We start from the raw sequence: 25,006 nt of genomic DNA on the forward strand, positions 1-25,006 counted from the left end.
AGCTGAACTATGCTAATTGGTGCTAGAACTAGGTTAATTGATGCTATTCAGAGAAAGTACAAGGGATTAATGGCTCACGGTATCAAGTTATAGGAGACAGAGTGAACTTCATGGAAGTAGCTAGGAGAGGCTCAGGCAAATCTAGTCCCCACTGGGAAACTACTAAGTCCAAAAATTTTTTTAAAAGTACAAGAGGAGGTGATGTATTTTAGGTAGGATTGTCCTTCTTAATATATGAAGCTCTTGATGACATGTGAAGCTGTAGCATCTCACTCAGTCTTTCTCAGTTTTCAGCATTTTGCTTCGTGTTAGGGATGAAAGATGTAGATATATTTACGGGCCAAACCATGTTTGTGAAACATTCTGTCTTCTGCCTTAGGTGCTACAGGTGTCTGAGTCAAGGGGATGTGAGCATTCTGGCTCTATGGTGTTGGAGATGCAATATACAAGGAAAAATGAAGTGCAATGGGCCAGGGGGTGTTGGTAGCACATAGCTCTTGCATCTCCCAACACTGGGAAACTAAATTAGGGGATCATATATCCCTCATGGCTCCCTACAGTGCTTTCTGGACATGCTGACTCTCAACATCAGATACTTTCAGATACTGTGAGCATTCTTATACCTATCTCATCAATACAGTCAGAAACATTACCTGACAATTAAGAATCAATTGTGAATCCTGTCCTTCTTGTTGGCAACACTGTATCCAAAATCATTTAATTATGAGCTCTTCTTTGCAGGAGAACTTTTTATTTATTACAACTTACCTCTCACAAAGCTGTAGCAGTTTGACAGAAAAAGACACTAAAGAAGAAAACCTATCTCTTAACTGCCTTGTGTTAATGTTTGGAGTCACACACTTCAGCCAACACCAATAATATGCTGTTACTTTGCACTGATGTAGGTATCTACAGAGGAATATCAAGGAAAATGCCATTAAGGAAATTTTCCAAGACAGTAAATAAATTAAAGAGCCAGGAACAGAAGGCAGCCTAAATTTCATTTATGATATCCCATGTGTCTTTGGTATTACTATCTCCTAGATAGTCACAATAATATCACTATGCTAGACATAGAGAAAAATGTTTGCTTTTAATGATCCCTCTTAAAAATATTCCATGTTCTCCTAGGTTTGCCCTATCCCATCCCAGCCTCCTCAGCCTGCTGTTGTTCCAAAGCCAGTTCAATCTGTTATACATGTTCCATTGCAACCAAGCTGCCCAGGCCGAGGCAAGATGGCAAAGCTCATCAGTCCAGAAGAGATGACATCCAGAGATTATTATTTTGATTCCTACGCTCACTTTGGAATTCATGAGGTAATTTTTTTTTTTTTTTAATTTCAGTAACTATTATTATTATTATTGTTGTTGTTGTTATTTTCTTTGATTTTTTAAGTTATTTATCCCTCTCCCACTTGCTTACAACCATATTCCTCTGCCTCTCCTCAGGAGATTGTATTATCTGTTTAAGTGCCAAAGATATCACCTGTACTCAAAACCTCTGTGTCCCTTAGAATCTTACATAGATATGTTCTATACAGAGCTCATATTAGCTATCTGTACAGTGGCGATCTTCACTAGTGCATCAATTTAGTGCATTTATGAGGGCTGCACACATGGAAAATACCTAATTGCTAAGTTAGGTCTTTTGTTCTCTTGCATATTTGAGCACAGATGCCAACAGAACAGCCACTCAACTGACATGAGAAGTCAAGTAATTTCTTGAACTCCTGGCATGTTACTTAAATGCACAGGCTGCATTAATGAAAATGTATAGCTCAATATCCTCCAGTAAGTACACTCCTGGAAAGAATTCAAAATACATGGTGGACCATATTTACCACCAAAAAGTTGACTGTAGACCAGTTCTAAAGATGACGCTACTATCTTAAATTTATGTGACACAAGAAGATGGGATCTTAAAGACTAGGATGCAAAAAGGCCAGCAATGTGAAATCAGTGGCACTTTTCACAAACCACACAACAAACAGAATCTGTTTCCATTACTCTAATAATAGTTTGTGGACATATACATAAACAGAAGATTTCTATCTGCCGGCTAAATCTTGCCAGTGTAGCCTTCAGAAATTCAATCCAAAAACGGAAGACAGAGGAACAGTTGAGTGAGAAGTAGACTGAAGAGAAATATTGAAGACACATCAGAGACCTCAAATTAGATTGAGATCCTGATGGATGGATGCATGCAGCTCTATAGGTCTCAGGGAGTGCAGAAAGTACCTGCAGGCTCTTGCTGAGACTGGGAAGTAGGACATTGCCTCCTTGCCTGCACCGAGTCTGTACTGGTAGACGATCTGTGGCAAATAAGCAAAGGACAAAAGGCAAATAAGCAAACTGGCTTAAGGAGAGAAGCCAGAGAGTGGTAGTCAGTGGTGCGGAGTCTAGTTGGAGGCCAGTATCTAGTGGAGTGTCTCAGGGGTCAGTACTGGGGCCAATATTATTCAATATATTCATTAACGATTTGGACGAGGGAATAGAGTGTACTATCAGCAAGTTTGCTGATGACACTAAGCTGGGAAGGGTGGCTGACACGCCAGGAGGCTGTGCTGCCATCCAGCGGGACCTGGACAGGCTGGAGAGTTGGGCGGGGAATAACCTAATGAAATTTAACAAGGGAAAGTGTAGAGTCCTGCATCTGGGCAGGAACAACCCCAGGTTCCAGTATAGGTTGGGAAATTACATATTAGAGAGCAGTGTAGGGGAAAGGGACCTGGGGGTCCTGGTGGACAACAGGATGACCATGAGCCAGCACTGTACCCTTGTGGCCAGGAAGGCCAATGGTATCCTGGGCTGTATTAGAAGGGGGGTGGTTAGTAGGTCGAGAGAGGTCCTCCTTCCCCTCTACTCCGCCCTGGTGAGACCACATCTGGAATATTGTGTCCAGTTCTGGGCCCCTCAGTTCCAGAAGGACAGGGAACTGCTGGAGAGGGTCCAGCGTATGGCAATGAAGATGATTAAGGGAGTGGAGCACCTCCCTTGTGAAGAAAGGCTGAGGAGCTGGGTCTCTTTAGCTTGGAGAAGAGGAGACTAAGGGGGGACCTTATTAATGTTTATGAATATATAAAGGGTGAGTGCCATGAGGATGGAGCCAGGCTCTTCTCGGTGGCAAACAATGATAGGACAAGGGGTAATGGGATCAAGCTGGAACACAAGAGGTTCCGCTTAAATTTGAGAAAAAACTTCTTCTCAGTGAAGGTGACAGAGCACTGGAACAGGCTGCCCAGGGAGGTTGTGGAGTCTCCTTCTCTGGAGACATTCAAAACCCGCTTGGACATGTTCCTGTGTGACCTCACCTAGGCGTTCCTGCTCCAGCAGGGGGATTGGACTAGATGATCTTTTGAGGTCCCTTCCAATCCCAAACATACTGTGATACTGTGATACTGTGAGCTGCTAGAGGAGGTTGGCACACTTCACTGCTTCAGGGACATGAGAGACTGACCGGATTTCCTTCAAGATCCTGAATATACAAGAGCCTAAATTCCCAGCTGTACGGAAAAGAGGGGCGGTCAGAGTCTCTACTTACCAGGTTTGCAAGTTGATACTTCTCTGATCGTGAAGCTGGAAACTTGTGATGTCTGGCAACAGGAGGAAGGCTCCTGATCCACCTGGAGACCTCTAGCTACAGAATAGCTTCAGTGTCTTCATTGTATATAAAGGGCAGGAAATTTTGTACAATGAAGCATCAGAACCAGCTGGCCCTGAGCCACGCAGAAGCACTGGGAGGAAGCAACAAGCGATAGCAGTGGAAGTCTCACTCCTGCTGTGGACAGGGTCCCATATACTGATCTGACCTGCTGGTCTAGGCATATGGGTCTGGGATATTGTGGAGAGGCTTCTGACATTTTTCCAGCCTGTAGACCAGCCTTTGTTTACTAATGCTGCTACTCCACAAAAGCACCAATGAGACCTGGAGCACATGAAGTATGACTACACAGCTCTTAGGATGGTGATCAACAGCAAGGTGTGCCATGTGTTTTTTTACCTTAATTCTAACAGTGCAAATAAAGACTTGAGGAGAAGTGCTTCTGCGGGTCCACAGCTGATTATGCAACTAGTGTCAATGACAAGATTTCAGCTTTTATGTCTATGAGACCCGCTTTGAGATTAAGGCCTGTTAGAAAGGGATGGAATCCACCTGACAAACTAGGCCAGAAGCATCTTTAATAAGAGGCTGGCCCACCTGGTGAGGAGACCTTTAAACTAAGAATGATAGAGGATTGAGATGGTGACCCAGGTGACTGCACATGGGGAAGTAGTGGGCCGAGTTGGTAAGCAAAAGATACAGAGTGGTGCAGACAAGACCTCATAGTCAGTCAGTAAAACAGAGCAGAAGGGGCCCACCCCAAGTGTAAGCACACAAGCAAGGAAGTATCATGATGCTGTATTACGAGGGAAGGTCTCATAGATTTTCTGGAAAATCAACATGACAGAGAGCCTCTTTGCAGTGTCTGTGTACTAGTACATGCAGCTTGGCGAATTGAACATGAGGAATTAGAAATGAGTGTGCAGTTGCATGGCTACAAAGATGCGGTGCTCACATGACTGGAATGCCACAATAGCTGGATATAGGCTCCTTAGGAGAGATGGGCGGGGAAGGTGAAAAGGGAGATAGGGCAGCTGAATGCATGGCGTCATGTCTGCTGTGGGACAGATGATGTTCCAGCTGAGAGCTTTTGGGTCAGGATTAAACTACAAATCAATATTGTTGACATTGTTGGGGGTGTCTGCTACAGACCACCTAATCAGACAACTGAAAGAAGTCTCATATTTGCATGAGATTTTAGTCTATGGGAGATTTTAATCAACCAAACATCTGCTGAAAGGCAACAAACCAGATGTAAGTAATCCAGGACATTTTTTGAATGCATGATGATAAATTCCTGGCACAGATGACCTGAATCAATGTGGGGGGTGTGGGTTGTATGTGGTGGTCCACTGGTCCTGATAGTTACTAAAGAGAATGAACCAGGCTTGGCTGCAGTGAGCATGAGATGGTGAAGTTCAGGATACTGAGAGCATGGATGCTTTCTCAGGATCTATGCTATTTGTCTTGTTGACAACACTGGGTGTCAGAACAGCAGTCTTCATCCTTTTCAGGAATCTGCTTGGAAAAAGCTCATGAGAGATAGTCTTGAAGAGAAGAGGGGTCCAGGAAAACTCACCTCCTCCAAGAATGGTTCATCCCAACATGCAGAAAGTCAAGCAGCAGTGGCAAGAGGCCTGCATGAACGAACAAGAAGCTTCTGAGAAAATTCAAACAAAAAAAATAAGCATACAAGAGGCAGGAGGGTCAGGTAACTCGGAAGTAATTTCAGGGCCACAGTTAGGAAAGATAAGTTGTATCTGGACAGGAATCTGGCAAGGGATGGGAAAGGTATCAAAGCAGGGCTTCTCTAGGTGTAGTAACAGCAAAACGAAAACTGGGGAGAGACTGTTGCTGAATGAGACAGTGTTTCTGGTGACAAAAGATACGCAAAATTGCTTCCTATCTCTCTCAATCTCTCCTCACACGAGCAACAAACAGGAGGAGCTGGAAGCCATCGTGCAGCAGAAAAAATACAATATAGTTGCCATCATGGAAACATGGAGTGCTGCATTAGATGGCTATAAACTCTTCAGAAGGGATAGGCAAGGAAGGAGAAGAGGTAGGGTAGCCATGTATATTAGGGAGTGTTTTGATCGTCTGGAGCTTGATGAGGGTGATAATAGGTTTGAGTGCCTATGAGTGAGAATTAAGGGGAAGGGAAACAAGGTGGACATCCAGGTGGGGCTCTGTTACAGACCACCCAACCAGGATAAAGAGGCAGACAAAATATTGTATAAGCAGCTGGGAGAAGTCTCTCGGTCTCTAGCCCTTGTTCTTGTAGGGGACTTCAACTTACCCAATGTCTGCTGGAAATACAACACATCAAAGACAAAACAGTCTAGGAGGCTCCTGGAGTGTGTGGAAGACAACTTCCTGACACAGCTGGTCAGGGAGCCTACTAGGGAAGATGCCTAACGGACCTGTTGTTTCTGAATAGAGAAGGACTCATGGGTAATGTGTCAGTTGGAGGTCGCCTTGGGCATAGTGACCATGAAATTATTGAGCTTTCTACTCTTGGGGAAGTAAGGAGGTCAGCAGAACTGCTATCTTGGACTTCCAGAGGGCAGACTTTGACCTCTTCAGGAAACTGGTTGACAGAGTCCCTTGGGAGGCAGTCCTGAAGGGAAAGGAGTCAAGAAAGGCAGGTCGTCCCCATGTGCTAGAAAGTGAGCTAGCAGGGAAGAAGGCCGGCCTGGCTGAATAGATAATTGTAGCTGGAAGTTAGGAATAAAAGCAGAATTGATAACCTTTGGAAGAAGAGACAGGCTACTCAAAGAGGAACAGAAGAATGCCATGAAGTTATGCAGGGAGAAAATTAGAAAGGCCAAAACCCAGCTAGAGCTGAGCCTGGCTACTGCTGTAAACGGCAACAAGAAATGTTTCTATAAATATATCAGAAACAAAAGGAGAGCTAAGGAGAATCTCCATCCTCTGGTGGATGCAGGGGGAAACATAGTGACAGAAGATGAGAGAAAGGCTGAGATACTACATGCCTTCTTTGCCTCAGTCTTTAATAGTCAGACCAGTTCTGCTCCAGGTACTCAGCCCCTTGAGCCAGAAGACAGGGATGGGGAGCAGAACAAAGCCAAATTAATCCAAGGGGAAATGATTAGCGACCTGCTACACCACTTAGACACCCACAAGTCTATGGGGTGAGATGGGATCCATCCAGGTGTGGTGAAGGGCCAAAAGAAGGATCCAGGGAATTACAGACCTGTCAGTCTGAACTCAGTGCCCAGGAAAGTCATGGTGCCAATCATCCTGGGTGCCATCACATAGCACATACAAGACAACCAAGCAATCAGGCCCAGTCAGCATGGGTTTATGAAAGGCAGGTCTTCTTTAACCAGCCTGATCTCCTTCTATGACAAGGTGACCCGCTTAGTAGATGAGGGAAAGGCTGGGAATGTTGTGTACTTAGACTTCAGTAAAGCCATTGACACTGTATCCCACAACATTCTCCTGGAGAAGCTGGCAGATCAGCGTCTGGATGGGTATACTCTTCAATGGACAAAGAACTGGCTGGAGAGCTGGGGCCAAAGAATTGTTGCCTACCTTGAGTTCAGAGAGGCTTTTGACACCATCTCTCACAACATCCTCATAGGCAAGCTCAGAAAGTGTGAGCTGGATGAATGCACAGTGAGATGGTTCACCAGCTGGCTGGATGTCAGAGCTTAGGGTGTTGTGATCAATGGTGCAGAGGATGGTTAGAGGCCTATCGTTAGTGAGGTTCCCCAGTGGTCAGTATTAGGTCCAGTCCTGCTCAACCTGGATCAGTGACCTGGATGAAGAGACTGAGTGCACCCTCAGCAAGTTCGTTGATGATACCAAAATGGGAGGAAGGGCTGACACACCAGAAGGCTGTGCTGCCATTCAGTGAGACCTGGACAGGCAGAGAAGAACCTAATGAAGTTCAACAAGGGCAAGTGTAGGGTCCTGCACAGGGGAAGGAACAACCCCAGGCACCAGTACAGGCTAGGGGTGGACCTGCTGGAAAGCAGCATTGCAGAGAAGACCTGGGAGTTCTAGTCAACAACAGGTTGACCATGAGTCAGTGATGTGCCCTTGTGGTGAAGAAGGTCAACAGTATCCTGGGGTGCATTATGAAAAGTGTGACCAGCAGGGTCGAGTGAGGTTTTCCTCCTTCTCTATTCTGCCCTGGTGAGGCTGCATCTGGAGTACTGTGCCATGTTCTGGGCTCCCCAGTTTAAGAAGGACAAGGAATTACTGGAGGGAGTCCAGCGGTGGGCTGCAAAGATGATTAGGGACCTAGAGCACCTTTCTTATGAGGAGACTGAGAGAAGTGGGTATGTGCAGCCTGGAGAATCAAAGGCTGAGAGGGGATGTTATCAATGTTTAGAAAAATCAGAAGGGTGTGTGTCAAAAGGGTGGGACCATACTCTTTTCAGTGATCCCCAATGATAGGGTTAGGGCCAACCGGCACAGATTGAAGCGTAGGAGGTTCCATCAAAACATGAGAAACTTCTTTACTTTGAGGGTGAGAGAGCACTGGAACAGGCTGCCCGAAGGCTGTGGAGTCTCCTTCTCTGGAGACATTCAAAACCCACCTGGACACATTCCTGTGCAATCTGCTCTAGGTGAACCAACTTTAGCAGGTGGGCTAGGCTAGATGATCTCCACAGGTCCCTTCCAACCCTAACAATTCTGTGACTCTGTGATTCTGTGAAAGACTTGTGGTGAACGGAGTCAAATCCAGTTGGTTATTGGTTGCGAGTGGTGTTCCCCAGGGCTCAGTATTGGTGCTAATTCTGTTTAATCTCTTTATCAATGATCTGAATGAGGAGATTTAGTGTACACTTAGTAAGTTTGCAGATGACACCAAATTGGGTGGGTGAGTTGATCTGCTGGAGAGTAGGAAGGTCATACAGATGGATTGGACCAGCTGGATCGTTGGGCCGAGGTCAGTTGTATGAGGATTAACAAGGCCAAATGTCAGGTCTCGCACTTGGGTCACAACAACCCCAGGCAGCACTACAGGCTTAGGGAAGAGTGGCTGGAAAGCTGCCTGGAAGAAAGGGATCTGGGGGCATTGATTAACAGCCAGCTGAATATGAGCCAGCAGTGTGCCCAGGTGGCCAAAAAGGCCAACATCATCCTGGTTTGTATCAAGAACAGTGTGGCCAACAGGACTAGAGAAGTGATCACGCCACTGGACTTGGCGCTGATGAGGCCCCACCTTGAATATTGTTTTCAGTTTTGGGCCCTTCACTATAGGAAAGATATTGAAGTACAGGAGAGAGTACAGAGGAGGGCGACTAAGCTGGTGAGGGGCCTGGAGCACAAGTCTTATGAGGAGTGGTTGAGGGAACTGGGGCTGTTTAGCCTTGAGAAAAGGAGGCTGAGGGGAGACCTTCTTGCTGTCTACAACTACCTGAAAGGAGGTTGTAGCATGGAGGATGTCAGTCTCTTCTCCAAAGTAGCAAGTGATAGGATGAGAGGAAGTGGCCTCAAGTTGTGGCAGGGAATGGTCAGATTGCATATTTGGAAAAAATTCTGCATGGAAAAGGTGGTTAAACAGTGGAACAGGCTGCCCAGGGAAGTGATGGAGTCACCATTCCTGGGGGTGTTTGAAAGGTGTATAAACAAACAAGGTTCTTAAGGACATGCTTTAGTGCTAGAGTTAGGTTCTGGTTGGACTCAATGATCTTGAGGGTCTCTTCCAACTGAAATGATTCTATGGTTCTACGTATCTATGTCAGATGCTCCAATCCCTTAATCTTCTTCACGGGTCTTCACTGGATCTTCTCCAACATTTCTTGTCCTGGACAACCAGAACTGGACACAGGACCACAGATGTGGTCTCACCAGTGTTGAACCACCTCCATTGACCTGCTGGTGATGCTTTTTTTAGTGCATCCCAAAATGCTGCAAGGGCACATTGATGATTCACGTTCAAACTGCTGTCCACCAGGTTCCCAAGTCATTTTCAGCAAATACTGTTTGCTTTCCAGACAGCTAGCCTTCAGCCTATAGTAGTGCATGAGGTTATTCCTCCCCATGTGCAGGACTTTGCATTTCCGTTTGTTGATTTTATTGAATTGTCAGTTCTTTCTTCACCTTGTTGAGGTCTCCCTGATTTGCAGCACAATCACCTGGTGATTCAGCTACTCCTTGCAGTTTTCTATCAACTGCAAACTTGCTGAGACTGCACTCTTTCCAATCATCCAGGTGTATTATTGAAGGTATACAACAGTACTGGTGCCAGTATTGACTCCTAAAGGGACACCACTAATGACTCGCTTCCAGGTGGACTTTTTACTTCTGATCACAACCCTTTTAGAGCACTAGTTCAGTCAGTTTTCAGTCCACTTCACTGTCCATTTATGTAGTCCATATTTCATCAGTTTTTCAATTAGGATGTTATGGGAAATAGTGTTGAAGCTCTTGCTAAAATCAAGATAAACAAGCATCCACTCCCCTCATCCACACCCTCATCACCATAAAAAGCTATCTGGTGGTCGATCATCTCCAAATCACCTTCTTGTCCTTAATAAGTTTGGAAACATTTTCCATGAGGGTGTACTTTGTCACTTTTCCAGTGTTGCTGGACTGTTCCTCTGCCTCTTTCTCTGCCTGATACAAAATAATGTTTTATGATTATAAAAATAGCTGATTATTCATGTAGGTATTGAATATATATCATCTCCTGCCAGGACAGGTAAGTAAGCAACTGATACATGTAACAATCCAGTACACTAATGCTTCAGAGTGCTGGGCAGTGAACTGATTCTTTTTATCCTGAAATTCAAAATCTCATTTGCCTACTTGCTTAAACTATGATTGGTGGCAGTAGTATAAGGAAAAGTTCAGCCTTCTAGAACTAACAGAAGCGTTTTGAGAAAATTAAAATGTGTATTGAATGGCCTCCACTTCTCTTAAAAATGGTACTTGGATTTTGACCTCAGTGATCTTTATTGATATAATTTGGCTGATATATGCACATTTGAGAACAAGGTGTCAATGGAATGAAATGTGTGTACTGCTGCTATCAGTGGAGTAAAAATCAAAACTTGACAATGACAAATTAAAATAGATTGTAACACTGAAGTAATATTTAGAGAAATAAAATTGTACAGAGGTCATCATGCTTCTTCTTAATAGTTCATTTATAATTAGCTAGCATTTTACAGTTGCTTTGATGTGTGCACCCTGAAGTACTTGAAAAACTCTTCAGGTTGTGTGTTAATAATGCTTAAATTATAATAAAGGAATGCATTCAGCAGCGGTGTTGAATGCATCTGAATATTTCAAATAACAGCACAATGCCTTTTTTTTTCATCACAGGAAATGTTAAAGGATGAAGTGCGTACATTAACATATAGAAACTCAATGTATCACAATAAACATGTTTTTAAAGATAAGATTGTCCTTGATGTTGGAAGTGGCACAGGAATCCTCTCCATGTTTGCTGCAAAGGCAGGAGCCAAGAAGGTTTATGGGGTAAGAAGCCTTTATTTGTTTGTGCACTGTTTGTGCATTTTGCCTGAGAATTTGGCTTGGCAAGTTATGTTTTCTTACTTGTCTTGGTTTGAAATTCTCCTCTCCAAGCTCTTGTGTGCCTTGATTTACAGTGATTTTGGCAGAGTTCTGTTGCTTTCTATGACCTTCAGTAACGTGCCTTTTCCAAACTGAGATATAGTGTCTTCTCTTGTGTAGAATCTTGGGTAATCTGGTACATATCCATATTTCTTCTTAGCTGAAAAAAAATGTTAAACAGACCCACTCCTGCTCAGAGGTGCCAAAGGAACTAACTTGCTTTTTAAAATTCTTAAGTTCCGCAACTTTGTAGTCTTGGAAATAAATTTATTTAATACACATTTCCCTGTACATTACAACACAGTGAACCATGCAAAAAAAAGCACGTGCATATTTTCTGCGCCAAAAGTAACTCTTTTCAGAAGTAGAAGGGAATGATTACCTTAAATACACTGAACTTTTGGAGAGTGAATGTGCAGTTCTCTGCAGAAAAGTCATTAGAGAGAGCATAGATTTGCTTCCTAAGTATATTCAGAGTTATTTGTACTGACTCTAAAAAGAGAAATACAGTTTATTTTTGTTTTGGACTTCTGTTTCCCCTGCAGACATAACACAACATAAAAAATGGGAATGGGAATTGGATTCTATTTCTCTGTGTACCTCTTCAACAAAATTGTTTACTAAAATTTAGTTGGCTACATCTGCATTTGAAGACACTGATGTCACTTAGTATCTAAACGGTACCTCTTCTACTATTGGTAATGGTACATGACATGCCAGGACTCCTGTTCAATTTTCAGGCTTATATTTTCAAAATCTACTGTTAATTCTGAGTTCCTCATCTGAGTATCAGATGAGAGCATGGAAGTATAGATAGCTGAAATCAGAAAGTTCTGGCAGAAGTTTTGGAGTTTAAGCATGAGACAATATACAGACTTGGCAGAGGGAGTGTATTTCTTGTAAATTAAGTACACAATTTATTATCTAAAGCCTCAGGGAGAATAAACCTGGAGCCTTCTCTGATGCAGGAATGCAGGTCTCACACAAGGATATTGCAAAGCTGTGAAAGTATAACCATATACAAAACAATGATGCTGTGCTCCCACCTTCCTGTCTCCCAGATCCCTGGCCATATGGTCTTCCTCCCTCCCTTGTGCTGGCACTGATGCTTATCTGACTCTACACAGAGCCAGATCAATGGCAGAAAATTCACCTAGTAAAAGAAAATACTTTTCCACAGCTTTGTTGTTGTCAGGTTACATTGATTTGGACTTCCTTAGAGTTCAGGTTGTACCTCAGGCGTTTATAAGGCCCAGTTGCACACCAGTGTCAGCTCAGCCATGGACTGCACGGCACTGAAGCTGGAGGGTGTGCTCTCAAAGGAACTCAGCTGTGAAACTTCTCTGCTACAGCCTAAGAGTTTCAGCCGTCTTGTTACATGATCTACGTCACCATGAACCTTGTAATGTAGCAAGCTGCAAGAATTGTATTTATTTTGGAAAAACAGATATTTCAGGGATATGGCAGTGGCATTCTTACAGTAAAATTCAGACTTTGTAGTCCTGTTGGCAAAGAGTGCCAATGGGAAGTGTGAGTGTTCCTTTTAAAAAGCCAGCATTTGCTGTGACATATTACATAGAGCTGAGATGTTCCATTTTCTTCTCTACAGTTAGATGTGATTTTCAAATAGCATGATGTGGGAACTGTTGACAAATGCAGAGTATTGGTTTTCTGACTACAGTCCCACTGAAATCACTCTCTTCTTTCTGACTCTTTCCCTTCTTCAGGTTCAAATTCATCTGCTACCCTGTCTGGTTCTTCTTATTCCCTCTTACTCACTGTTGGAACTTGTTCCTTGCCACTACCTCAGCCAACTGTTGGAATCATCTCTAGGTCTTCAAGAGGTATAAATCATAGAATCACTGACTCATAGAAAAGATTTAGTTTAGAAGATATCTGGAAGTATCTAATCCAACCTCCTGCTCAAAGCAGACTGAAGTTTAAAGCTTTATCAGGTTGCCTTGTCCAGTCCAATCTGGGAAATCTCCAAGGATGGTCTCTCAGCACCTATTCCAGTGCTACAGTCATCAGGAATTTCTCTTGCTGCAGTTCATGATTCCTGCCTTTTGTCCTGTCACTGTGCACTTAAGAGTTTGACTCTGTTCTCTCTCCAAGCCTTTTTTAAATAGTTGACGATAGCCATTGAATTGAGGGGATTACTACTGCAAGGTGAATAGAACAAGCCCTCTCAGTTTTTTTCTTTCTTTATGTGTTCTGACTCCTAAGCATTGTGGGAGGATAACAGTAGATTATGAAATTATGTTCATCTAACTAGGGAGTTGTAAGATGAGTAGAGATAGGATTGGTATGTGGCTGTTGGTGCTTGGGAGGCGTGAGTGAGGGACAGAAGAATACATTCTATTCTCCCTTGAAACCTTGGTTTGTCTGTAGCATTTAGTCATACAAAATTCAGCATAATCACTGCAATAGAACTGTCTGAATTCTAAAGTATTTTCAGACAAACAAGACAGCGTAGGTAAGAAGGATTTAAACAGACACATAAAATAAAGGCCATGTGTCAGATGTTAGCTGATTTGGATAAAAGGATGGTGATGAGGACGCAGACTAAGGCAAAAGGAAATCTGGGAATGTGGTGACTGTTTCAGAGAAAGACCCCAGTGAAAGAGGAGACAGTTGCAGCACTAGATTGAAGATTGAGAAGTAAAATGAAAGTAGACATGAATATACACACACAGCTCTAGATACAGCTGAAGAAACTCAAGGGTCCCTCAAGGGTCTGTAGCAGGACCACTACTATTTAGTATCTTCATTAATAACATAGACAATGGAATTGTGTTCACCCTCAGCAAATTTGCAGATAACACAAAGCTGAGTGGTGCAGTTGATATATTTGAGGGAAAGGATGCCATCCAGAGGGACCTTGACAGGCTTGAGAGACAGACCAGTGTGAATCTCAAGAAGTTGAACAAGGCCAAATGCAAGGTCCTGCACTTTAATCAGGGCAATCCTCAATGTCAGTATAGACAACTCTGTCTCCCCACTCAGGCAGCTGTGTACCTGGAGCACAACTGGTCTTACTGTTAAAGACTGAAGCATGGCAGGCAGCAAGTACCTCAGCCTTTTCCTCAACCTTTGTCATGATGTTTCCCCTTGCATCCAATAAAGGATGGGGAATCTCCTTAGCCCTCCTTTTGTTGCTCGTGTATTTATAGAAAAATCTTTTATTGCCTTTTACAGCAGCAGCCAGATTCAGCTCTAGCTGGGCTTCAACCTTTCTATTTTTCTTCTTGTATAATCTCATGACATCCTTGTAGTCCTCCTGAGTGGACTACCCCAAAGGTCACAAACTCTCCTTTTATTCCTAAGTTGCAGCCAAAGCTCTCTTTTCAGCCAGGCCAGTCTTCATCCCTGCTGGCTCATCTTTTGGCACTCAGGAACAGCCTACTCTTGTGCCTTTAAATCTTCCTTCTTGAAAAATGTCCAGCCTTCCTTGACTCCTTTGCCCTTCAGGACTGCCTCCCCAGGGACTCTGTCAACCAGTTTCCTGAAGAGGTCAAAGTCTGCCCCCCGGAAGTCCAAGATAGCAGTTCTGCTGACCACCCTCCTTACTTCCCCAAGAATAGAAAACTCAATAATTTCTTGATCGCTACGCTCAAGATGACCTCTAACCGACACTCTACCCACAAGTCCTTCTCTGTTCACAAACAACACGCCCAGTGGGACACCTTACCTTGTTGGCTCACTGACCAGCTATGTCAGAAAGCTGTCTTTCACACACTCCAGGAACCCCCTAGACTGTTTCCTCTCTACTGTGTTGTATTTCCAGTAGACATTGGGTAAGCTTAAGTCCCTCACGAGAATAAGGGCTAGCGATTGTGAAACTTCTCCCAGCTGCTTATATAATATTTTGTCTGTCTCTTTATCCTGGTTGGGTCATTTGTAACAGATTCCCACCAGGATACCTGCCTTGTTGGCCTTTCCCTGATTCTTGCTTGTAAACACTTGACCCTATCATCACCATCATTAAGCTTTAGAGAATCAAACAACTCTCTAACACACAGTGCTACCACACCTCCTGTCCTTCTTGTCCACCACTTCTGAAGAGTTTGTAGCCATCTAATGCAGCACTCCAGTTTTGTGAGTTACCTCATCGTTTTCCTGCTGCACAATGGCTTCCAGATCCTCCTGTTTGTTGCCCATGCTGTAGCATTGGTGTAGATGCACTTCAGTTGAACTATTGTTCCTGCCACCTTCTTGGGATATGTCCTGGTTTTGGCTGGGATAGAGTTAATTTTCTTCCTACTAGCAGGTGTAGTGCTGTGGTTTGGATTTAGTATGAGAAGAATGTTGATAATACCCTGGTGTTTCGGTTGTTGCCAAGCAATGTTTATACCAAGTCAAGAACTCTTCAAGTAAAGGTTGTAGGTGCACAAGAAGCTGTGAGGGAGCAAAGCCAGGACAGCTAAACCAAGCTGGCCAAAGGGGTATTCCTGATCATATGATGTCATAACCAGTACATAAACTGGAGCTGGATGGGAGGCAAATACTGCTGCTCAAGTTCTAATGGGCTATTGGTATCGTGGGCTATGAGCAATTGTATTGTGCATCACTACTTTTGTGTATTCTAATATTATCACTATTTTCTTTTCCCTTGCTGATTAAACTGTTCTTCTCTGAACCCATGAGGTTTTTTTCCTTTCTTCCCTTTCAATTCTCTCCCCACACACTTGTCTGCATGGTCCTAGTTGCGTTTGGAGTTAAACCATGGCAGGGGGAGAAGCCCTGATTCTTACATGACCATTCTCAGGTGCTTTGTGGTTTCTAACACATTAATAACCCTTGTGTCTTTGCTGCTGCATCTATCTCTATTCCCTACTTCCACTGAGACAGCAGACTACAGGACCTCACTAACAGACTGTCCCTCAAATGTTTGTGTGCTGCCCCCAGGCTTATCTCTAGTGAACCTGGTTTTATCCCTTTCCCCCTTCCAAGTCTAGTTTAAACCTCTTTCAATGAGCCCTCCGAACTCCTGCACAAAGATCCTTTTCCCCCCTTGAGACAGGTGTAACCTGTCTGTTGCCACCAGGCCTGGTGTCATGTAAAGTGACCCATGATAAAAAGCCCAAAATTCTGTCACTGACACCAGGCTCAGAGCCAGGTATTGATCTGCTGGATCTTCCTGCTTTCTTCCTTCATAATTTCCTGCAACTAGAAGGGTAGAAAAGAACACTCCTTGTGCTCCTGATCCCTTAACCAGTCATACCAAGGCCCTGAAGTCTCCTTTGATTGCCCTCAGACTCCTTGTTGCAACTTCATCACAGCCTAGCAGAATATTATATGATTAATATATTATGTAACTTTGTAGTTAGGACCTCTTTTTTCCACATTGCAGGAGTTTTAACAACTCTTCTATATGAGCCAGTTTAACTTAAACATAGACTGAAGTTTAAATATTAAGATATCATTGATCACGATCCTGCCCACGTTGGTTTGATTTACTCTTTATCAATGGTTACATGTCCTGTTGAGTCTTTGCTGCCTTTAGTAGATTTTGTTTATATTTGTGTAACTGAGCTCTTCCCCTTGTTTTTCTTTTTTTTTTTTTTCCCTAGATTGAATGCTCAAGTATATCTGACTACTCAGAAAAAATTATCAAGGCCAACCACTTGGACAACAGTAAGGCATATATAAAAATAATTTCTTCAGGAGAAAGAGAAGATAACTGTTTCGCTTTTTCTGATTAATTTATGTTGTGTGGTTTATATGCAAATGGTAGGTTTGCATAATTTACTTATGTAAATACAAAACTAAACACCTCATTCTAGGCACTTCAACAGTTTCTCATGGGAGAAGTTACTTCTACAATTTCTTCTAGGCTCACAGACAACAGAAGCGAAGAGGACTCATCAGCAGGCAGTTTGATGTAGCAAAGTACACAGAAGGTCCCATATTAGAGCTGAACTTTTCCAATTACTTCTGCCATGTGAATTCCACCTTATTTCTTAAACAGAATCAACACACACATTCAAATTGAAATAAGGTTTAAAGCAAAAAATATTTCATATCAATACAGAATTTTCACTAAGTATATTCTGACTTCGAACTTTAAACAAATATTTTTAAAAATATAGAAAATTGTTGAAAATTTCCTGGATGTGGAAACAATTAAAAAAAAGAAAACAACAAGAACAAAAACAACAAACTAGAAATACCCCCAACCTACTGAAAACTCTTTTTAAAAATAATCTCCAGCAAGCTCTATTTCATGCCTTCAGTCCTCCCCCTCCTCTGAATCACTGCACACGAGATATCTTTGTAACAACCTAAAAAACCAGGCTTTTTTAAACTGAGGTTGTGAGATAATTCTCGTTTGAAAGTGCTCTTTGTGAAGAGCTTGACTTTGCTGCAGAGCAGGGCAGGTCACAGCTGGCTACACAGTCTCATTTGTCATCCCCCTTTTAGCTGGGTCTGCACTGGTGCTATGCTAGCATATGTGCAGGAATAGATTTCTGTTCTGGTTTAGATCTGCCCTAATTTTTATTGTGGTCACTGGCAGCTTCTGACTAACACAGAGCTGTTTGGGAGGAGAATTTTTTGTACAGCATGCGTATTCAAGTGGTGTGGTGTGAAAAAAACAGTGATGTGGGATATGAGAGGCCAGCCAGTGTACGCAACCTTTGATTCAGAAAAAGAAGGAAGCAAAAAACCAGAAAATACTCTCCTCTACAGCTGGGATAAGGCACTAAAAGAATGAAGTGTTGACCTCAGCTTAGCTATGCTGTACCTTTGGTCCAGAGCCCATATATTCTAGAACGCCTGTTCATGAAATAGCTACACAAATGGCATACCACAAATCAATTCACTTTTGGATTTCCAGCAACAGGAATTGTGTGTGAAGGCACTGTCATCAGAATAAGTAAGATGCATCCAGTGTGCTCCAGAGGCTGCAAGAAGGTATTTCCCTCTGCTTCTTTCTCCTGTTTCTCCAAGGAGCAAGTCCTTGGAAAAACTGGGGATGAAGAAGCAGAGACCACTCCCCTTTGGCAGGAGACTTGTCTGGACAGGTGCAGCAGTCTGTCCAACTGCAGTTTGGTCTCCAACATAAACAAATTACACAACTGAACTAACATTTACACTTACTTTACACTGACCCACATTCATTTTATTGTAAAGCAAACAGGATCTTGTTGCTCGTGGAAATTTTTCTTTCCCCCCCCTAATTGTTTTGAGAAATGCACAGTCAGCAAAAGGGGCTGAACCAACAGAAAACCAACTGTTTCCAGAACATATACAATGCAGCTGGGGACAGCACAATTTCTTCTCACATGTTGCCTTATGAAGATGTTTTATCAAAGCGAAGGGAGGCAGAAGAAACTTACACTGATACTGTGACTTATAGCTATAAACAGAGGGCTTCTAAGTCTGTAGGCATGTCACCCTGGCAGCTGTCAACAGTGCTAAAATTCAGTCCAAAAGAATTGTGGCAGTGGAAGTTCTTGGGAGAAAAGAGAATTAAAGAGAACTCATGGCTGGAGGTTATAGACACCAAGAGTCTTCGGTATAAGGAGAGATGAACTATTGAGCTACTAACTGAGAAAGGAATGAGTGGGAAGGAGAAGAGAGAACTCTACTTGATTCCAGTCGGGTTGCTTTTACCAGCTGATAACTTTGTGTTACCAGTTTGAATCAGTGTCCCAAATTTTTAGGGGACCAGGCTAGATTGAAAGTTTGCTGTGAAATAAAGTGGCTACATCTAGTTAGATTAATACTAGTACTGCATGTATTTTGGAAAGATAAAACTTAATTTTCCCTGGGCTGAGTTCTAAATATCGCTCAACCCACACATCCAGTCTTAAACAGCTAACCTATTTCTAGCTAAATGAAAGTACTTTCATCCTTCTCAAACTGATTGTTGGCCACTTTCATCACTAAAAATTCCCATAATTAAAAATTGCCACTTATTAAGAGTAATACAGTAATTAAATCAATTAGTAATGGAAAGTAAAATGTTCTCTACTCACTTTATTCTGGAATTTCAAGTGCAACAGTTACCTTGTCAAGGAAGAATCCAAAACCATGAGACTTTTCCCACTGCAACAAAGAATATGAATAGCAGATAAACACAAAATGAAAATTATTTACCTAAAGAATTTAGAATACATTTTAAAATAGGAAATATATTTTAAAAAGCAAGAATGATTGGTGAATTGTGTAGTGATCCTAAAATGAAATTATTTGTTATAACTGAACTAAATATGGGCCAGCATTTAATTTTCCTTTAAACAAAATATCTGTTCTAGTATCAGCCAGTTCTATTAATCGCTCATTGATTTGCTTTCATAGTGCATACTCAGTCTCCTGTAAGTAGTATGCATTATTTCCAGTCATTTAATGTGCTGTTTTGCAAAAGTGTCTCTGAGGATCTGGTATTCTACTACATCAGATTTCTAGCAATCCTTTTCATTTCCTTTAAGCCAGTTTGGTGACAAAATACCTGACAGCAATGTTTTCCAGCAATCATCATAGATAATTGTGGAAAATTATGCAAGTCTAAACCAGATAGAAGATTCAGAGTATGTTATCAAAGATTCAATCACGAAGCTGAAAGGAATGAAAAATGTTTTTTCATGAGAGAACCATGTTTGTACAAACTTTCTTTTCTGTGTACTGTCAGGCTAAATCTGACTTTCTCAGTTGAGTCAACTCACCAGAATTCATGGAAGAAATAAACCTTAGTTTCCTCATTGTGAAGCCAGCATATTATGTTTGAAAAGCAGGTGAAAATTAAATCCTAGGTCCATAGATCACTTAATATCTCAGTGATGATATCATGTATATGAAAGCCTACAGGGATGTTTATAGGATTCTAGGTGGATTCTTTGCATTACTTGGTCCGAATTCCAAAGAGCATGTAAAATAAGAACATGCAGGTAACCAGGTAAGACTTTTTTGTTGATGGTGGTGGTGGTTTTTTATATATGGGTTTTATTTGGTTTGATGTTTTGTTTTGTTTTCCTTATATACATATATTAAAATTTCTGTTTATTATGCTTACTGCAAGTAGTTTTAAAATAGCATAAAATCCACTGAGTCACATGGAGTCACCCCTTATCTACAAGCATTCAAGAAGAGAAATCATACTGTCAGCCTGTCAGATCTCCCTGACATTCAGCAGTAAGGAATTTAGTCCGGTGTTTTATTATGTGAAACATATTTCTTTGGATTCTTCTTTCAGTAATCACAATATTTAAAGGTAAAGTGGAAGAAGTTGAATTACCTGTGGATAAAGTAGACATCATCATCAGCGAGTGGATGGGTTACTGTCTGTTCTATGAGTCAATGTTAAACACAGTCATCTTCGCACGAGACAAGTGGCTGGTAGGTGCTCTGTATGTCATACTCCTTGCTGGAGCAAACATAATTTATTTTCTGACTACAAGCCTTCCCGCTCCTACTGTCACTGTAACAAGACACAGTTACATTTCCAAGTGTCACTTCCTAGGCTTTAACAAAAAGATTAACAAAGGAAATCTCAGTAAAAGAGCTTCGCTTTTTGTTAACTGCTGGTGAAATTTGTGTCAACACTAATAATATTGCCACAGGCTGGAAGAGTTGCTGAGATTAAAGCTGATGTGACAATCTGAAGGAAAACAATGAAGTCATGCAAGGGGTGCTTGTCTGGTTTTTGTATGTGCAGTTCAAAATGTGATGTCTTTGTCAGGTGAATAGATTACGAGATCCATTTCCCCACAATTCATCAACAGAAACCTGGAGGGCTAATGTTTCCAGACCGAGCTGCTTTGTACGTGGTAGCAATTGAAGACAGGCAGTACAAGGACTTCAAAATTCACTGTGAGTAAATGCCTAACAGTAACCCTTTCTATGATTATTTCCCTAAACTATTTGATTTACTGTAATCTTAATTAATGGCAAAGTTTTGCAAAAGCCATGAAGTCATGCTGGCCATGCCAGAATTCCAATACAAACGTGAACCCTAGTGCAGTAAACCTTGCTTTGAAGTATATTGATACTTCTCCCTACCTCTATTTTAAAATGCGAATTTTGGAAGATTTAATTTTGTTGTTGTTTTGATAAATACATCACTTCATATAACTGTGATTAAAATTGGTAAAATGCACTTTCTATTGTTGCAGAAAAGTGGAATAGATAATAGAACCAGGTCCCAGTTTTTGTTTTTAAAACAACAAGAACAGACAGATTAATAAGATGCAAATGAATTGTAAATATTAAGAAATAAGTCTAGAAAAAATGGTATCTCAATAATAAGCTTGTCAAGAAAAAAAAGCATGTAATACTATTTTAACTTTATCAAATATTTTATTTGAGCTTTTGCAAATGAAAAAATAGGATCAGAAATTTCCATTTACTCTGATGTGAACAAGTTTCTAAGCTTTTTTGTTTTACTTCATAGATGCATAAAATTGACTTTACATTTAATTTTTTTTTCTTGAAGTTTCATTGAATAACTGGTGCTGTTAGTGACCTCAACAGGTCACCTAGTCCAGCCTCCTGCTCAAAGCAGGCCAGATTTCACAGTTAAAGCAGGTCACTTAGGGCCCCACCCCACAGGGTCAAGAGATGGGGGACTCCATAGCTTCTCTGGGTACACAAATACTGAAGCACACTCAGGAGTATACATGTTTCTGAATATTCAGAATTCTCCTTGCTGAAACTTGCCTTCATTGTCCATTGTCACCTGAAGGGACTCTGACTTTTTCTTTGTTTCCGTAGTGGCAGATGGCAACTAGATTCCGTCATTAGCCTTTGCTGTCCCAGGCTAAGCAAACACAGTTTTTTTGACACTCCTCGTATCTTAGCATGTGGTTCACTTTCATCACTACAAGGTCATACTCGTGGTTCATGTTCAACTTGTTGTCACCCAAGTTTGGCTTTATTTGCTCATAATAGTTTTGAGGAAATTAATAAGTTCTATATTATTCCACTTTTTTTTTTTTTTTTTGGCTTTATATATTTTTTCAGAACCAGTTGATTTTGCTTAAAGGCATTTTCCATTAGGGAAAAAATATTGCAAAATTTCTAAGCAGTTTTATTAATTAAGAATACATGCAGGAGCTTGGTTGAAATTAATGGGTTCAGTCAACCTTTAAACAAAAATATCTAACTCCCTCCTTGACTCTCAGCTCCTCTCAGAAAAGACAGTACGGTGTTTCTGTAACCAAATTCCATGCCAATACACAGAACTACCAATGGGACGAAACTGCCATTCTGGTTCAAAAAGCAAGCCCAGTGTAGTAGGGCAGTGACAAGAAATCTATGTAGGTGCCAGGGAGAATTAAGCAGAGCTTAGATTTTTCTCCTCAGTTATGTGATGATCTTGACAGCTAAATTCCTTACAAAAAGTATGCACAATCCTTTAAAGGAATCAAAACCATTTTGTCCTAATTAAAAAAAAAAATCCCTTATGCCTTTTTTCACTTTGCTTTTAAACCCCTTCCTTTCAAGGCCATGAGCCTTTTTCTTTTCTTACACACAATACTCTTGGTTTTAATTTGCTGATTTATTATAATTTTTAAAATATTTCAGGTTCTTTTTATCTTCTAAAATATTATTTCCTTTAAGACACTTCCATTTCTGATTTCACTTCTGATTTCCTTCTCCCCTCACCTTTTATACCTCTGTGACTTCTGCAGTTATTTCCATCTCACTACCTAACTATCTGCGCCACCATCTTGTCTGTCTTTTCAGCTGTAAATCCTTGATGGTGCCTCCTTACATTTAAATTTTTCATCTTTCTTTTTTTGCTCTTAGAGTCTTGCCTTCATATGAGATGCAGGGCTGAGCATTTCAAAGGACACTCACGAACACTGATGTTGATTAAGAAATAATGCAATATGACATTTCTAAAAATATCTGGCTTCTGATTTCTCTATTAATGCCACAGACTACTACTATAGTCAATTACTCTGATTTCCTGCAAAATGTAAAATATATAATTTTTCTATATAAAATATATAGAAATATATATAAAGATATATATTTATAATATATATAATGATATATATTATATATTATATATAAATATATTAAAAATATATAAATATATATAAATTTTATTTATAAAATATATAAAGATAAAATATGTAATTTTATCTTTTAACTGCTGCGACATGTCCCTGTCTAATACAGACTGTGGCATATATGTCAAAGGCATTCCATTTGGCTTGAAGTACATCAAGTGATGGAGGCCCCCAACAACTCTGTTAATAAGTTGTTTGTTCAGGGTTTCCTAGCTAATCTTTTCAGAGTAACCACATAAAAACATATGGCTTCTATGAATATAATCTGAAGTTCCCACATGCTGCTGATGCCTGAAATGAAAGTTTTGATCACCATCTTCCCTGAAATATGGAGGAACTCACAGCCCAATAAAGAGATAAATCAAAGAACTGTTAATATCCAGATTTGTTACAATTTAGGAATACACAGATTTATTCTCATACTGTATTTTCAGTCATAGTCCTCTGGGAACATCAGTAGTTCAAATGCTGTGCTCTGAAAAAACAAGACATTTCAAGCATGCTCACTATTGCTGTTTATCAGTTTACTTGGCTTGTGTTCAAACTTTTTTTTTTGAAGTTCACAGTATTCATTTTAGATTTTCAGATGCAGCAGTGAATGGACCTTGAGTCACATGATTCATGAAACTTAGATTTCACTTTTTTGGAGGTTTTCTTTCATTTTGTTAAGCAATCTTAAAAGCGAAGCCAGTGTCCTTTTCACTGTTTCAATATTTTAATGTTTTAATTTCATTCAAGAAAAAAAAGGCAGAAAAAAACTTCAGCAAGATAAAAAGTATTTATCAAAACAGGCAGAACAGAAAAGCAGTTCAAATATAGAAGAACATCATAGCTTTTAAATCTTTTAAAATTGGACATTTTGCTTTTTTTGTCATGATGTACATGCAGATTAAAACTTGGATGCTCCAAATATTGAAACAGACCTGTAATTCCACTGTCAGTAATTCACTTGCTGAAACTAAAGGTACTTAAATAACTAAAAGAGCATGCAAACTGCTGATTGAATAGCAATCTATTTAAAAAATAATAATAATAATAAAAAAGGAAATATTAAACAGAACGAATAGGAAAGAACAGAATAAACTTACAGCTATTCCTAAGTCTCAGCCTGACATATTATATGATTTTGGGCAACACTTTTAAATGGCTAAAGCCATGATGTCATTGACAAACTTCATGTAACACAGTTTTGGGGACATGAAAAAACAAGGACCACTTGTTCAAAGATGTACATTGTGGGGTTATTTTGCCACAACTGCACTATCTGTAAAATAGCATTGATGACATAGACAACTGGAGCAGGGAGCAAAGTGCTGAAGAGGAGCTGAAAGTTAGGGTATGGTAGAAATTATTTCAAATGAAAGATGCTTTGACAAGCAAAAAATGTTTTTATTATTATTGCTAATCTTTGACACATCTGTTTGCATTGACAGGGTGGGAGAATGTGTACGGCTTTGACATGACCTGTATTAGGGATGTTGCCATGAAGGAGCCTTTGGTGGACATAGTAGATCCAAAGCAAGTGGTGACCAATTCCTGTTTAATAAAGGTTCGATAATTCCAAATGTACCTAATTACGAATGTTTATACCTAAATGTAGGATTCTTTGGAGTCCTGCTGCTTATGTTTTACTATTATTTTTGTATGCTTCTAACTATCTGCAGAAGCCATCATCATAGAATGCTATCACACTAAGAAGGACAATTGTGCAGTTTTAAATTAGTCAGTACTAGTATATTGCACTTGTCAAATACCATCACCTGAGCTAAACAGGAACATTGATACCTTGATCACTTATGGAATACCCAAAAGCAAGTCGCTTCTT

General features: G+C 40.8%; 1 protein-coding gene across 4 annotated transcripts in view; it reads left to right on the forward strand.

Moving 5' to 3' along the window:
- Nucleotides 1-25,006, forward strand: part of PRMT8 (protein arginine methyltransferase 8) — a 95,477-nt gene that overhangs the window by 40,026 nt on the left and 30,445 nt on the right. For 3 of the 4 annotated variants that reach the window (XM_005509771.4, XM_005509772.3, XM_065029056.1), the window contains 6 exons: nt 1,132-1,317; nt 10,910-11,065; nt 16,735-16,798; nt 20,358-20,500; nt 20,887-20,974; nt 24,615-24,730. In XM_005509771.4, coding sequence (XP_005509828.1) covers nt 1,132-1,317; nt 10,910-11,065; nt 16,735-16,798; nt 20,358-20,500; nt 20,887-20,974; nt 24,615-24,730 — 753 coding nt within the window. The remainder of the gene's footprint in view (nt 1-1,131; nt 1,318-10,909; nt 11,066-16,734; nt 16,799-20,357; nt 20,501-20,886; nt 20,975-24,614; nt 24,731-25,006) is intronic. The other variant, XM_065029082.1, reaches the window with a different exon arrangement.

The sequence above is a fragment of the Columba livia genome, chromosome 1 (assembly GCF_036013475.1).
Source record: "Columba livia isolate bColLiv1 breed racing homer chromosome 1, bColLiv1.pat.W.v2, whole genome shotgun sequence".
Classification (NCBI taxonomy): domain Eukaryota; kingdom Metazoa; phylum Chordata; class Aves; order Columbiformes; family Columbidae; genus Columba; species Columba livia.